Raw genomic sequence first — 17,223 nt, 5'->3', positions numbered from 1 at the left:
CGAATTTAAATGAACGCTCGTTATATATCCAAAAATTAAATTCGAAAAATAATTGAAGCAAATTCAATGGACAAAATCCTGACATTCAAGACTAATATAATGTAATCAAAATGATGAACAAATACAGAGCAGGTCGGCTATATTAAAAAATTAGTGGACACAGATTGATGAATAGGAGGAATATTTATGTTTCCGAAACAATAAATACAAGTCATCACTTTTTATCATCTAAAATATTCCATTTGTGTTTCACAATCCAAATGCAAATATGGGTCAAAAGTGGCAACAATTGCCCTAGCTGATAAATAGTGCCATCTACAAATATCCCTTCGAAGCGTACTTAATTATTTCGATTGAGTAAAAATACTATCCCACATTTGCACGTTTCTATTAAATCAAAGTGGAAATCAGACGTTAGTCGAGTCCACCCCTGACAGCTTATTACGCATAGTGTTTTAAATTGCGGAGCTTTTGTTTATACTTGCGATTATAATGATGCCAGCAATGAGTAAGCGTTGCACACAATGGATATTGTTCAACTGCTACCAGTGTATAGTGTCTATTCTTCAGGGACATTACAGTTTTGACGAAGTATGAAAGAATTCCTGGTTTTCTATGATAGATTTTAACCGACTCAACAACAGGAGAAGTAAATATATGACTAAATATGAATAGGAAAGCTTCGATCATTATACGAATGATTTTCATCTAAAACAACAAACGATATTTTAGTTTCATTGAGCATTATTCTATTTCCATAACACGAAATCTACTTCACTTTACTTTTTTAATATGATGTCTGATTGACGAAGAGAGGACTCATTACAAAACAACCCTATATGGTTGTCCGTTCCAAATCACCAACCAATGGACTGGTCGAATAATTCATCGGATGTCCAGCCAGTTCTACAGACTTCAATACTCTAGGCCCTTTAATATCACGTCTTCTGAAGCCAGTTTGAGAAGACGAAGTGTCAGAGTGGTTGTCAAAGTTTGAATATATCCTAATTTCATCGATTCATCAAATCGAAGGAGATTCAGATAAAATTTGGTTTACTAAGAGGATCGATAATTAGGAATTTGTTTTCAAAAAAAGCGATAATATCGAATCTCAATTACTTATATTGGTGAAGATAGTTTACCAGAAGATAAGGTTATCGCTTGAAGATAACGATTCGATCTTGTTGAGAATGAAAATATCTAGGGACTGCTCATTAGATGTATGTTGGAATTTTTCTTAATCCTTAGTATGACAATGATAGGTTTTTGTATCAAAATATTAAATGGGCTAACTATCCATTAATTATGACTTTAATTATGTTTATGTGATTTTCACATATACCTCTATATTATTTTATAAATTAAGTCAAGTGTTTCTTCATTATTTTACTGCTTAACATTCAGAATCACTCAAGGAAATCAACTTTCTAATCTTCTATCTTACAGAATGCAAAATTGGAATTTAAAGATCAAAAAGTAAAAAATTCATATACAATAATGTTTGGATAATCCGAAGTACCCTATAATCCGAACGGCCCAATTGGTAAAATGATATGTATAATCCGAACATCCTGAACTCAGCATGCCGAACGGAAGAATGAAATGCAGAAGATTTGATTCCTTTGAGAGTATCAGGAGAAGGACTAGATTAAAGTTTTGATTGAGTGGAATTAGTGAACAAAGTTAATTGTACTATTATCCAATAGACGAAACAGAAAATCAGAAAATGGATACGAGGTGATGATAAAGAAAATTGAGTTTTAGGAATATGATGAGATAATTGCTGATGTCACTGAGGAAAATGAAAGCTCTGACAACGAAGATGGACCTGTTCAGAAAGGAGATCATATAATTCATGTCTTTGTAGGGCAGAAATACATATTTTTATAAAAAGTACAGCATTGTTTTTATGAAAATGAGTTTGTACGCTCTAGAAATGTTTGGGAGAGAGAATGTTACGAAGAAGAAGAAAATAATTGATCCATTTGTTTCGCAGTTAAGATCATGACATATTTTTTTTCCAAATATTAGAAAATGCTAATTTTATCGAGTTGAAACCCCGAAGGGTGTGAGATAAATATTGTAGGTATAAATAACTAAAAATTTCTAATGAATACAAAGGAATGTTTCATGATATAATTCTATAAATGATTTTTTCTCCAATATATAATCTTTTCAAAATAAGATATCCCCAATTAGCTCTCTTATTCTTATTTGAATATTATTTCGGAAACTTTATGATCATTTTTTTCATAAATTGTATTCATGTCAGATATTTTTTTTAATTAGTCAATAACAAGCTGTAGACTTCACATCAGGGATTTTTCGATAAATTTTCCATTTTCCAATAGAAACTAGTTCTCGGTCTTCATTGTGCGATCCAAGGTCGCGCGAAAATTAACGGCCATTTTTAATTTGCATGCAAGAATGTGTGTCGGCCGAGGCATTTAGAATTTGTCACAAGCGAATTTGTCGGAAATGGAGAGCAACACAGATGGTTACGTTCTGCGCTTGTAATGCAGATCGTTCCGTGTGTGGAAAATGCCAAATGGCAATACCTATATGGCATTGTTGGTCGGAGTTGGAATAACTCGTAGTCGACTCACAATAGGTTTCTGAAGTCTTTCGACGTTTCGGCAGATTTTCGCTTACTACGTTTTCTACGATTATTGTACGTTATTTGAGCCAACCTGAGGCTAAAAACATTACAGGTTACAGGTGTTTCGTTTTGAGATTTCAGGAAGTTTGTATGCTTATTTTAATACCTACATATATTATTTTCCATTTTTCACATCATATTCTCTTGACTGAACTAGGGATTCATCGAGCCAAGTAGCTTGACATTTTAACTACTTAATTGACTTGAAAATAAAGCTCGTGAAAAATTATATACTTGAGCTTGACTTGACTTGATTTTGATATTTATTGAGCTTGATATGCACTCTTCGCACGGCATATAATTCTGCTATCTCGTGAGCGCTTAGACTAAATATGAGGATTCCTCGAGCGCCGAGAGATTGAAGCTCTCGCCAGTTTGACTTTATTAGTAGTTTTCTCACATTTCTATGAAATCTATTGGTAGATTTTGATAGTTTCAGAAATATCTTCCCGAACTTGGCCAAAATGGCCAAGGATTTTTTATCGACGCCAGCAACTTCAGTTCCTGTTGAAAGACAATTTTCCAGAGCTGCTCTTACAGTTACAAAAACCCACAATAGGTCAAGCGACAAATCTATAAGATGCTTCATGTGTCTTAAATCCTGTATGGCAAATTATGAAATCAAACTTAATTTTTTTTATTATTTTATATTTTGTTATGATCTATAGAGATTTAATTTAGGTTTCTATTTCAAAAGAGTTGATATTTTCGGTTCTTTTGTACAATATAATTCAATAAATGGAAGTGTATTTCGCAAGGTTTTTTTTTATTTCATCATTTTTTTATTGATGTTACACTACACAATGAAACTGCTAAAAATCAAGTCGACTTTCATAAAAAGCATTCTTTTTTGCAATGAAAATGTGTTTAATAGTTCAACAGACAAAACAAGCCACAAGATTCGGAATGACTGAAGTAACTTGACCGAAAACGAGAAGTCGAAAAAGTAATAAGTATGACAAAAACTCGAGAAACTCGAACAACCACTGTATCACCCTGATATGGCTGCTACCAATTTTTTTTTCACAAAAAAATGAAAAAAAAAGAACAGAACTATGTATATGCATTGGATAATGGCATTACAAAGCTGTGACAAAAAGGTATAATTAATATTCGTCAATAATGTTGATTTTAAGCAGGATCTAAATTCGTGAAATAACATCGCTAGTGTTGAGAAAAGCACTGACCCTAGGTCAGAAGCTACATGTATAACAGAGCAATTATTCATTCAGATAACTTCACTGAATAGCTGGCTCACTTTATAGGAGATATGTGGAGTTACTCAACAAATGCCATTTTAGCAATTCTGCAACAATTTTCCTGTGGAAATGAGAAATCCCACTTAGTGGTCTGATTCCTTCTTTTTTGATTGATAAAACTCATGAAAACAAGAATAAAACCTTCATAACATTTCTCTTGAATTATATTAAGAGTATAACTTCATTTTTAAGCGCACGTGCCCTGTAGAGATCGTCACACTGTCTGTGATTTTTTTTTATTTAGAACCTGGGATGGTCTCTAACGATGAGGTTCGACTCATTGATGATGAATTAGTGGTGAAATTCAAGAATATCCTTCGGAATGAACAAACTTGAATTTTTCAAAAATGGAATTTTACATTTAAATGTAAAATAATAGTTTTAAGCCGCGAGTGAAAATCATCCTTCTACATGAAACATAGAAAATTCAAGAAAAACATAGAAACCAACGGAGTTGTGATTATGGGTGTTGATATAAAATAACCATTTTCAGTTTCGTGGGAAATTTCAAGTCGATCACGGAACTATAGAAAATTCAAGATAAATATTGCAAAAGGAATACCTAATGTTTCCGTGGCGATAGATCCCTTAGGGATGAGATATTGAAGGTATATTAAGATGCTTTTTGCAATGTTTTGTGTTGAAAGAGTCATCAGAACCATAAAAAAAAAATCAAGCAGAATATTGAAAAAAAAACCAACATTTCAATTCTGTACTGTCTAGTAGATTTTCAAAGTGAATAAAATTACATTTTCCAGTTTTATCCAAAATTTTGTATTGATATATCTTTAGAACGATAGAAAATGCAAGGAGAATATCGAAAAAAATGGGTCAGATTCAAATTCTGAGAGATCGTTCGTAAAGTGTCAGTTGCACCCTTGGAGACGACATATACCTTTATGTGGCCTCCAAGGGCGCAATTGGCGTCCTGGATTCATATCAGCCCTTTCCTCATTTTTCTCTTTGAATGTTCAACATAACATTTTTATTTCGATATTCTGCAGTCAAAAAAAGGAACCAAATGCTTGGGTGTAACATAAAGAATCTTAAAAAAATTAATTTCTAGACTTATTCAGCTACAGCAGGTGTAATATATTACTTCAGAACAATAGAGTAACTTTGTCCTCCTCAAACATATCCAAGTTTCGTGAGTCTCCTCGCATGTGAAGACCAAAACAAACGAAGATCAGTCCAAGTCTCCCAGCCTCCTTAGCCAGTTATAAATCAAAATAAAACGGTCTGATCAAACATCGCAAGGAATTCTCTTAGAAAGCAGCTAGCTTTCCGAAAATTCCCGAACGCGACATAATAGTCACGAACGATATTTTTCGATATGTCGTTGAGTTTATTAAAAAGTTCCATCGTTAATTATAATCCTTATCAACTTCCGGTAGAAGGAAATTACGCTCACAAACTTCGAGTTGAAACGAATATTTTCATGTTGGGTTTTCCATTAGTACAATCGAGGGGTAAATAGGGTTTTCTGACCTTTGACGTGAGTAGGAAATATGAATTTCCACAGGCTACGCCAATGTTTTTGAATTCCACGCTTCAAAACCTACATAGATATAGATTTCGTTCAATCCAGCAACTCTGTCCAATGTTTTGTGTTTCTTACAGAATATTGATATTTGTTGTTCAATTTTTTTCATTTAAGATAACGACTATCAGAGATTTTTACAAAACTTTGTTTCACCGATCAAAAAATTTATTTTTGTAGATATCTACGGTGGATATAATAAAAAAACACATTCGAAATTATTGTGATTGTGCTTTTAAACAATTTGGGTTCAAAAATTTCATAGTATAAAAAACTAAATGAGACTCTGAATTTACTAATATCTATTACAAATAATTCGATTAGCATTATATCCAACCAACATTTTCAATATGTAAGAAATACTAGTTGGAATGCGACAATAAAATATATGGTGATGATTTGAAACATCAGTATAAACTCTTGTAATTCTTTCAAATAAAATGATATTCAAAAATTTATTGTTCAAAATTTTTTCATATATAGCTTCTATCTATCCCTTATACATATACTATTCACTCTTTATTTTTTTAAATATTTAATGGATAAGATTCTTACTTGATGAAAATTCATTATCAAATAAAATAACACAAAATATAATTTGTGGAAGTTATATTGTTTTATTTTCCTTTTTTTTTCAAATTATCACCAATTTCTAATCGAAGTTCCAAAATGTGTTCAATTAACGAAAAATCACGAAATTATATCTTCATCTGAGAAAGTTGAGAGAATTTTGAAAATAAATTGCAGTTTTTCATTTATTCATAAGTCAATATATCGTCTTTCTTTGTTTCATTCTGCCAACCATTCTTATCACTATGGCGATCGTAATTTTCATAAATATAAATAAGTGGAGACCAAACTATAAAAGTTACGAAATTCATGATGGCGTAGCTTCATTCGAAACAGTTGTTTCAAGGACGAAATTTATGAAAACGTTATCGTCTTTGCCACTCTCAAAAATCGCTCATAATTAGACGATATGTTAATTAGATGTCGTCCATGTGTCTTCTAATTGTCTCAGGACTCGATTATCCAGGATATTAAAGTAAGTAGATAGGCATTGTGAAATAAAGAGTGCTTATTTTCATTGAACTAAATAGGTTCATCAAATTTAAAGGTTTTGATGGAATGGTGTTTTTGAGCATTTGTTTTTCTGACAGAGCGCTGTATCATTTCATCAAAATATCTGTAATTTTCGAAAATTGTGGTGGATAAGAAATCTGAGGACAAATTAAATCATTCCGTCCGGCCAGTTTTCCGTAAACACGATAAATCTCGAACGAAAAGATTCAGAAATTTTCGGGCTTAATAAGCACAATCCGAATAGAATAATTTCAAAACTACAGATTCGGTCAACATGAAATTTTGAATTTAGTTATTCAAAATAATAATTTCAAGCTTCATTCTAAATTTAATGTTCTATGCTTCATCAAAACCAGAGTAAAGTCAAGAAAAATTTGGAAAAATTATCGGATATTTCCGTAACTACAAAACCGACGGAAATAAAATTTTGATATCAAAATAGATAGATAAGAATTCCAAGCTCAGAGTAAAATTTCAGGCTTATCTCATCATCAACAATTCATTTTATGAAGAACTAGCTGTCCGCTCCGGCTGCGCACGTTCGGTCAGGCAACCCAAAATACATCCTCCGGAGTGTCAATTCACACTCTATGATTACTCACTCGATCGGGGGAAGATGGAAAGCCTTTTTTCTCTTTTCCGTACGATTTTCTCGCATATATTCCGTTGTATAAACCTTCTCATGACAGTAATGAACATAACAAAAAAAGAATTATCCAATTTGGTGCAATAGTTTGAACGTGATGTCTTTACATAATATCCTTAGATCCTCTTTTATATAGATATTGGAATGTTGGTGCAAAATTTCATGTTGATCGTGTTAACCGAACCATAGAAAATTCAGGAAGAATATCAAAAAAACAAACTCAGTATTTGCGTTACCACGAAACTTACAGGGTTGTTCATATAAAATAACAATTAAAATATCCGTACCAAATTTCAAGCTATCACATCATCAGAACCACAGAAAATTCAAGAAGAATATTGAAAAAGAAATACATCAGCGATTACATATCTGATCACGTTCAGACTTCGTGTGTATACAGGGTGTTTCCAAATTAGACGTGATCCTTGGAGGACGTGTTAGTATGACTCATTTCATGTTATTTGAGCCATATTTAGTGATAACTAAAAATCAACAGTTTACGAGATGTTTCAGTTGATTTTTCAAAGGTACTCACCTCACCCTGACATTTTTGTCAATTTTTTCCACGTTGACCAAATTTGATTATAATTTTGGATTATTTTCATGGCCAGCGAGAAGTCCAGATCTAACACCGTTAAAATAGACGCAGCTGCGAGAAAATCGAGAGTAAATTTCAGGCGGAAAGTAACTAGTGAAGAAATAAGAAAGAGGGCACGTGCTTGTAGGTATAAGGAATGGTGTAGGTCGTTCCAAACATGATTTATGAATATATATTCCACAGAAATTTTAAGTTTGATTGCAATAAAAAAATATTAAATTCATCACTTTCCCCATCAAATCAATATCTGTTGAATCGAAACTAGTGCCGGCATTCTATGACGAAAACTTTTTCTAGGAAATAAATTGTGGAATTCGAAAGTTGCAGACAAATTCCTATTAGAAATTTACTATTTTTTTTTATACTTTCAAATTATACTAAATCTTATTCCACATCTAATACAGCATGTTTTGCTTTTTTCATACATATCACATCCTTTCTGATGAAAATAATCCAAAATTCGAATCAAATTTGGTCAACGTAAAAAAAATTGACGAAAAATGAAGTAAGGTGAGAAATTTTTGAAAAACACAAGAACTCAAATATCTAGGAAACTGTTGTCTAATTTGGAAACACCCTGTATATAGAACAGTGTCGACGCTAGGGGGGGTTCAGGGAGGGACCAGCCCCCCCTGAAGTTCTGCTGGCCCCCCCTTAGATTTGACATACTAAGGTTAAAATAATTACATGATTGGCAGAACAATAATTTCGATTCCCTTTGGCCCCCCCAAAAAAAAAACAGGCCCCCACTTGGCTACCCCTGTTTTTCTGGTGGCGTCGCCACTGATATAGAATAACCATTTCAAACTTCGTAAAGATAGCGCCATCAAAACCATAGAAAATTTAAGAAGAATATCGAAAAAAAAAGGCAAGAATGTAGGTACTTTAAGGATATCTAATATGGCGTCCTCTAAGAACTCAAAATATTCCATATGTCCCACTTTTTGGCCCTGTTGAAGAATATCGAATGACTGAAATTTTTCGTTACAAAAACCACAATCAACGAAAAATTAGGATTCGACAAAACGTAACAATTTTCGAAATTGAACGCCAAATCATCGATCGATCTAAAAATACGATACAGATTTCACAAACCTACATCGTGCTCGAACGTCGTGCACTACTAAAATGGCTGATCCGGTCAAAGTCCGATGGAGTTCAAGAGATCACCGAAGCTATGGCAAAGACAATAATAATAAATTAAAATCGAAAACCTAGAAAATTCGTTCATTCCATCCGTACTGCCAATATTTGTGTACGATAAAAATCCAAGATGTTGTTTGCTCTCATTAACAAGAATGAACAAATTCATTATTAGGATCAGTCTGGACATCCTAGTTTCCATTGAGAATTTAATTGTTACAAATATTTACGAATACAGGATGGGAGAGATAAGAACGAATGAGATCGATGGGTTGTTTCGGTATTAGGTCCGGTTCTGTTTTTGCAAATGTATCAAACATTACGAGCACCTGAATACAGAAAATTGGTAAAATGATATGTATAATCCGAACAGCCTGAACTCTGCAGTCCGAAAGGAAGAATGAAATGCAGAAGATTTGATTCCTTTGAGAGTATCAGGGGAAGGTCTAGTCTAGATCAAGATTTTGATTCAGTGGAATCAGTGAAGTAAATCGTACTATGATCCAAAATATGAAACGAAGGAAAATTAAAGCTCTGACAATGAAGATGAACCTGTTCAGAAAGTGTCCACTGAAGAGGCGATCATATCATTCAATTCATGTCTATGATGGACAGAAATACATATTTTTTTATAGAGTTTGCACGCTCTAGAAATGATTCTATAATCCGAATGATTTGATAAACCGAACGGGTCCTGCCAACTTTCTGTTCACATTATCCATATCATACTGTATAGTTCTTTCGTAATTTTTGTTGTTTCGAATTATTTCAGGTAAAATTTTAATGTGAACTCTCCTAAGAGGAATCTACAAATTTAAGATGAGGAGGAATAAACCAAAGATCAAATTTGAAAGAATTCGCTAGTTTACTGTCGATTTTTAGGGGAATTTCAGGAGATATTTGTAAAAAATTTTGTATGGTAGTCGGTTGATTTACAGCTATATTTAAAGATGAAGGAACAACATTAAAAAAACCCTTATCTTGTGCAATTGTACAATGATAATACTGAATTCCGATAGTGTTTCACCTTCTAGTTTGAATAGTTGAGGAGTAAGTTAAGAATTTTCGAAATTTAACTAAAATTTTGATTTACATTATATAATTTTTTGAGTGCTTGGTATCTGAATCTTACAGATTTTGATCAGGAAATGGTCTAAAACGACTAACTGATTTTGAATCCTGAGTTGAATTCTAGAATATTTATCCTAAACATAGATAGAGGGAGTATACGCAATTTTTACATGTCCCCAAACATGGTTAGATTACGTTGTCGAATTGTGATATATTCTCAAATCCACAATTCTACTAAATCATTATGAATGTACATATATTCTATTGAATGAAATATATTTATTTGAGGGATTCCCGATTGAAGAAGCAAATGTGAATATTTGGAATCCGAAATTTTTCCTAATTGTCGAATTTATAATAAGCAGAATATTTATTATTTACTGTATCTACCTGCTGAAATCCAAGGGTTTGGCAACTTTTGCTCTCTTAGTGTCATCGGTTGTTTCACGTCGTTTGGCGCGCTTGAAGTTTGTTTCCTGAATTTCTGATATATTTGGGTATTTATTTCAATATATTTTGAGTTAATATGGAACGTTGATTCACTATGGGACATAAGAAGTGCGTTCTTTGTGGAGAAACTCGCGAATTAAGTGAAATATCTTATCATTGATATATGTTCATTTCCGCGCGCTTCATGTCAAATTTGATGGTTCATGTTGGGGACAAAATTTGCTTACTGAAAATGACATATGCTCCCTCTATCTCTGTTTATTACTCTGAGGCCTTTGAACACGACAAGTCTAAAACGGAAAACAAGAAACTTGCAACTTTTCGGGTTAGATTCAAAAATGATATCGAAAAAAATTCTAAATATATCAGAGACACTATATCCAATAAAATTGAGATTTTTCATGTAACATCTATATATATAGATATAACAATTTCAATTTTGAGAAAAATTTTCTTGATGATTGCGTTGTCACAATTGTAGAATATTGAAAAACCTAATATTTCAGTAACAACAGATCCAAGGGAAATTTTGAGTGTTGATGTATAAAAACAATTTCAAGTTTGATTCAAAATTTGGTAGATATCCTGTCACTAGAACCATAGAAAATTCAACCAGAATTAAAAAAATCACCAACAGAAATGATACCTGTTGAAATTCAGTTCAAATATAATGTAAAATAAAACCTCGAAATTCAGGAGAAGATATCATCAACACCTCATCTAGGTCCTAAAAAACCTAACAGACAACAATGACATTATAATAAATCATATCTCATATGTTTTTAAAAGCTGGTTCGCCACTGGTACCTATGATCCCCAAAGGCGCAATTGACGAACAAATGAATGAGCGCACAAAAAATTTCTTCTAATAATTTAATGATAAGCGAAAATGACAGGAATCAACTTGAGCAAATATTTATTCAAAAATCAGGAATATACATAATCGTGAAACCGAAAATTGGCAAGATATTCCCAATCCTCAAAACATTTAATCGACTAAAATAATTGGAGGAATTTCCTCAAAATATATTGTGTATTTCTCGACGACTGAAAATTTTTATGTCTACATTATAAACCGCATTACAAACCGATACAAATTCAACGACCACAGTTAGTTCGTTCCATCCGTTGGTACCACTGCACAGGGAAAATACGACATCAAAATATAGAATTTCCGAGAGGAGAAACAAGAAGAAGCGCAAAGGAAGGACATTAACCAAAACCGACATCCTGTTTCACAATTCATCGGAGAATATTATGAATTAGAAAAAAGGTACGTGAAACGAACGAAGAGTGATTCACATACAGAAATAAAGTATGGAGAAACAGATTGTGCAACTGTTGGGATTAAAGGTAGGCAAACATTTTTGTTCAGAGGTGGAGATAACATAATAACAATAAAATGGATATACTCTGAAGTTTTCATAATTCATGTATATCGTTATGTTAAATTTAATACAGAAATTATAAGAAATTATTTAACGAAAATTGTTACAAGAATCAATTAGTATCTTACAATTATTTGAAAGATCTTTGAAAAACTACATGCTTCATTATTTTTTCTAAATTTGTTAAGATACTCGAATATATTTCGTTTGTCTGGGGTATCTATACAGGTGTTAAAAGCTTTGCAGCATAATCAATAATTAAACAGATGTTGTATTGTACAAGTAATGAAGTAATTATCAATGATATACTGAAGAAACAACTACTATTCGAGTGTGAGTAAGGTATTTAAACTTCAGAGCTTCTTGAAAAAACTTTAAGAGCCTATTAAGAAATATATAATGGAGACTGAGATCGGGAGAGAAATTCTTGAAAAATAATCAATGACTAGTAAACAATATATAGAATATGATATCCCTATAACGGAAAGGTTTAATGTCACTATGGAGACTTTTTATTAATTTTGCATAAACATAGGTATTTGTATTAATGTTATTTTTCTTTTACCCGGATTATTTCAATTGTACAAATGTTTTTATACCTAAAAAATTGAGTTATATTCCCCGAGGTTTGGAAGTTATGAATACGTCCAATATATTTAAAAGTGATTATGATAATCGAAGGTTTCATATTCTTCATTGCCTAAAAATTCAACTCAACTAAATTACCAAGTTACTCTAAAGGAGAAATAGACGAAATTAGCAAAATAAACAATTTCTAACAAGATTTTTCCATTATCAAACTTCGAGAAGAAAACTTCAACCTGCCTTGAATTATTCAAAATTCGATTTGTGCCTATTGTGTAAACAGCAAAATTCAAGCCCATGGGTTTTAAAAAACTTTTCGTCGTGTTGATTTGTCCGATCAAATCATTTCTGTGTTCAATTTCAGTTCATTTTTGACACTTATATATGTATATTTCAAACAACAATCAACGAGTTGATTGGTCAATCAAAGTTTCATGAAAACCGGAAATTATGAAAATATTGTTGAGTTGCAAAATAGATTTTATCACACAACTGGTCTCCCAACATGTAGAATCTATAAGTTTCGAGACCCTAGAATAAAAAATTTACATTTTGCACCAACTTTGTGAAATGCAGTATTTTGGTGAATCCATTAAATTTTAAAAAACGTTACAGTACAGCTGGTTTTGGTTTGATTCGAAACTAAAACCTTACTGTGTACCTACCCCGTGGGTTCATTTTCAGATTTTTTGAAAATTTGGATGTGTGAAAGTAATGAAAGTAAAGTTCGCGAAATTCACAACGTTGTTGACATAGAAATTTTCGAAAATTACGGGCTAATCGAAGTGAGAATTGATCACAACACATAGAATCTATAAGTTTCGAGATCATTCAATGGAAATATTAATGTTTTTCAAAATAGAATGAAAAAAGACCGAACAGTAAGTATAATTTGGAAATTTCACTAAATCGAAAAAAACCTTACATCGTCCTATCATCACAGTTCACAAGTTTTAATTTTGCCCGAAACTGATACCAACTGGGGACCATTTTAAAATTTTTTTCGAATGATTGAGGAAACCAGCGAACCTTCGTAAAATTCGCAATGTTGTCGACATAACAAAATTCTCCCCCGGGAAAGGAAAAAAACCCGCGAATGTGTAGGTTGACAGCCGATGTCAACCAGCGCCATGGGTTCAGAAAAACTCTCGTGGAAAACCTCAGTTGACGGATCGACCAAACGTACTGCCATCCAAGCAACAGCCCACTATAAAATAATCTATGTATATAAATTTTTATCTACTTACCGTAGGAACGTTGATAATCGGTCTTGGTGTTAGCGGCCATTATTATCGGTTTCAAGTGTTTATCAACCACTATCAAAATAGAACTACACACAATAACGAAGGCACGCAGAAAACTTAGCTCAGTTTCTCGATCAATGTTTAGTCGTAGAGAGCATCGTCTGTTTTTCGGTATAGTTAAGTTGGTGGAGCGGCTTAAGTCTTTCGGAGTAGAGGGGATGAACGATTGAGGTAGTGGTGGGAGAAGGACGATCCTTACTGTTTGTTTTCTTCCATGATGGACAAGCGTAAGTAGCAATTCTGTTTAATTATCGAACTTTATAGTCGTTAGGCTTATTATCCCTACATTCGGGATCGGAACTTGGATCAAGCTTAAATAATGTTGAACTCTTCTGAAATCATTCAAATTTTTTTTTCAAATTTCATTCATTTGTTCGTTTCATCGTGCAGTGCAAAAAACCCTCAAAAAGCTTTTTTGAAATTTGAAAACATGACGTTTCTAACCTCAATTCCGAAGGTATAGTGTACAAAATCATAGGCTTGAATATTTCTGAAATATTAGAAATTACTTAATGTAACAAAAAATATTTTCTAATTATCAAATAAATTAAATAAATACAGCTTTTTACTCTTTTTCGATTGTTACAGTTAATGTTTACATATATTGGATTGTCTCGGTCTTAGACTTAGAATCTGAATTAGAAAATCATTTAAATCGAAATTAAATGGCAGTTATTCCACTCTTTAATTAAGTATAGGTATAAATAACAATTATATATCACTCAAAATGTAAAATCTGAAGAAGCTACTGTGTCGGGAAACAATTGTTGTTTATATAATTAAAAATTGGAAATAGAATTCAATTTAGATATAATTTTTTATTCATTTTAATTCCTCAATTATTTTCCTTTCATATGAGGGATTATTTTGAAAATATTATAATTTATTGTTTGAACTCGGTGTAGGTACCTAACATTCGTTCTGAAATTCGATATCAATTTTTGCTATGAAAAATATTATATTCAATTTGATGTACCTTAATTCGAGTTGTTTGTTAACTTGATATTGAACTTGAAAAATTGAGTATTTAGATTATTGTCCACGTGATTTTTTAATTAATGTTTGACGCACATTTCGACAATTTAGTTCTTTTATTTGAAACTATAAAGGTTACCTGTCTTCAAAAGAGAAGATATTTTGCTCCATGCACAAATAGTCAACATCGCGTAGATACTCATCGATTTCGTCTTGTGTTGTTTTCAATACTTTAGTGCCAGACTTTCAAATTTTCGTTTGTGATGTTGTGAGTATTTGGAAATAGTGAATCTACGTCCTAGGAAGTGAGGTGATTGTTTTTCAGTGTTTCCATTGATTATGAAAAAAATTTTCTCCTAATGTTAATACATTTCTCAAGAGTTTTTTTTATTTAGGAAATACATGTATTCAGAGAATTAGGCTCCATTTCTTGGTGAGTGTCTTCACTCTTAAAATTGTTAACCGCTTAAAAATATTCTATACTATTGAACGATTTCGATTTTTGAGAAAATATATGAATTTGCATTCTGTTAAAAAAACAAACAAAAATTTTGTTTTTAGGGGTCGTCTCAATATAGTGTTCTTGATTTCATCGATTAGCTATTCAAATTAATATTCTTAGGATTAAGACCATAATTCAATTTTTTTTCCAATAACTAAAGTTGTTCCTTATTGAACTCTTAACCTGATAGATTAATTTCAGAGCTTTATTACTATTCAATTTTTCTATCATAATTAATTAATTAACCTTTTTGAATTTCTAATAATATTAATTTTTTTTTTCGTTTTCATTTTTATGATTTTTTTAAGGTACGTACATCAGCAATTATAAACAACCTTGAACGTGTTTAGCGATAATTTGAAATGCAGTTCATACACTTTTACTTTTACACTTAAGATATTTCTGAACTTCTGAACTGAATTTTTAACTTAGTCTTATTTCAATAATTTCAATTTTGCGGAAATAACAATTTTGTCTCAACTCATTAGTTTCGAGGTAAGTAATTATGTCAATAAGATTTTCGAGTTACCTGTTACTGATGTTGACAACTTGGGTGTCAACACAATAATTCCGTGAACAAGAATGTCTTCTAGACTATAAACATGTCATATTTTCGATTATTTTGTTAATTTTATTCCTAGATATTTGACTTCAAGATTTTTTGGATTAGACAAGTGAGCTTGGGATACCTACTTATGATACAGAAATCAATTTTTGAAAATAATTTTCTGGAAGAAAATCTTATACCCCTTCATAAGAGTTCCCTATCACAAGTAATAAAATCTTTACAAGAACTAACAAATACTACACTGGAATGGTTGAAAAATGGATACTATTATTGAACCCTCTCAAAACCGAACTAATGATATTCAACCACAATTTACCACTATTTCTCCCAACATCACTATCTGCCAACTCAACATCTCTCCTAAAGCTAACATAAAGTACCTAGGCTTTCAAATAGAGCAAAAGCTGAATTCCAAATACCACAGTGACTCGGTTAAGAAGAGGGTACTCTCCAGAGCTGAAGTTTTTCGCTGCCTTACTCACAGAAACGAGGGTATCAACAAACAAAGTGTCGCCAAAATCTATAAGAGTATATGCAGACCACTTCTCGATTATGGACACAATCTCAACTTGGGGTGTAGAAGACCAACCATCAGTAAACTACAAACAGCAGAAACAACAGCAATGAGGAAAATATCCAAAATTTGCCATCCCAATAATCCATTGCACAACCCTCCAAACGCAATGCTGTATAAAACCTATTTAAAATTAAGCCCATAGAAGTTAGATGGAGTGAACTACCCACGAAATTCGCCCAAAGGCCGCACAACTGGGAGATACTTGAGCCATAGTATATCCTTATACTATGCTTGAGCCAACGAAACCAGCATTCCAGTTCGAAAGCAAAATACCCATTGAAAACAATCGAAGAACATCTCGAGGAGTTTAGGGATAGACCTGCCCACTCAGTACCTATATCATTATTGATCATTAATTGATTCACCTCTAACTAGAGGTTACCAACTGGTAACATTTTTTTATGCCTCATTGTAAATCGAATTAGTAACCTACAGACATTTTTTGAATCGAATAAGTAGGGGAAAGGTCAGATGGGCCATAGTAATCGCCAACGTCCAATGAGGATAAGGCACGGGAAGAAGAAGGGGAAAGGTGTACGAGTTGATCCCTTCGGGTAAGATGATCCCTTTCGATTACGAGCTCATGAGCAATGCCACCTAGTTGAATTCTATGCCATTACGTAGCCCTTAACACCCCCCTGTCTAGGACAATTCTTTACTTCGGTGCGAGCGAACAGTCGACATTCACAGTAGAAAATTTAGATGATCCTCATGGATCATCTAAATTTCTTATATCCCTAAATTTTTTATATACTGTTTAAACTACTTAGGGTTTTAATAATCGTCAAAATAGTATATCTATATACTACAATTCTCCTTATAAAGGAGAAACGATAAAAAGCAGGAGAGCTACTCATAAAAACAACACAAGAGGA

General features: G+C 32.4%; 1 protein-coding gene across 3 annotated transcripts in view; it reads right to left on the bottom strand.

Moving 5' to 3' along the window:
- Positions 1-14,477, bottom strand: part of LOC123678421 (transcription factor fil1-like) — a 101,412-nt gene extending 86,935 nt beyond the window's left edge. The window contains exon 1 of one of the 3 annotated variants that reach the window (XM_045615443.1): positions 13,670-14,477. In XM_045615443.1, the coding sequence (XP_045471399.1) occupies positions 13,670-13,709 (40 nt within the window). In that variant the 5' untranslated portion in view covers positions 13,710-14,477. The remainder of the gene's footprint in view (positions 1-13,669) is intronic. The other 2 variants (XM_045615445.1, XM_045615444.1) reach the window with 2 other exon arrangements.
- Positions 14,478-17,223: the final 2,746 nt, after the last annotated feature.

Source organism: Harmonia axyridis, chromosome 4 (genome assembly GCF_914767665.1).
Source record: "Harmonia axyridis chromosome 4, icHarAxyr1.1, whole genome shotgun sequence".
Taxonomy (NCBI): Eukaryota; Metazoa; Arthropoda; class Insecta; order Coleoptera; family Coccinellidae; genus Harmonia; species Harmonia axyridis.
Note: the sequence above shows the minus strand (reverse complement) of the source record. Positions and strands in the feature narration are given on the sequence as shown.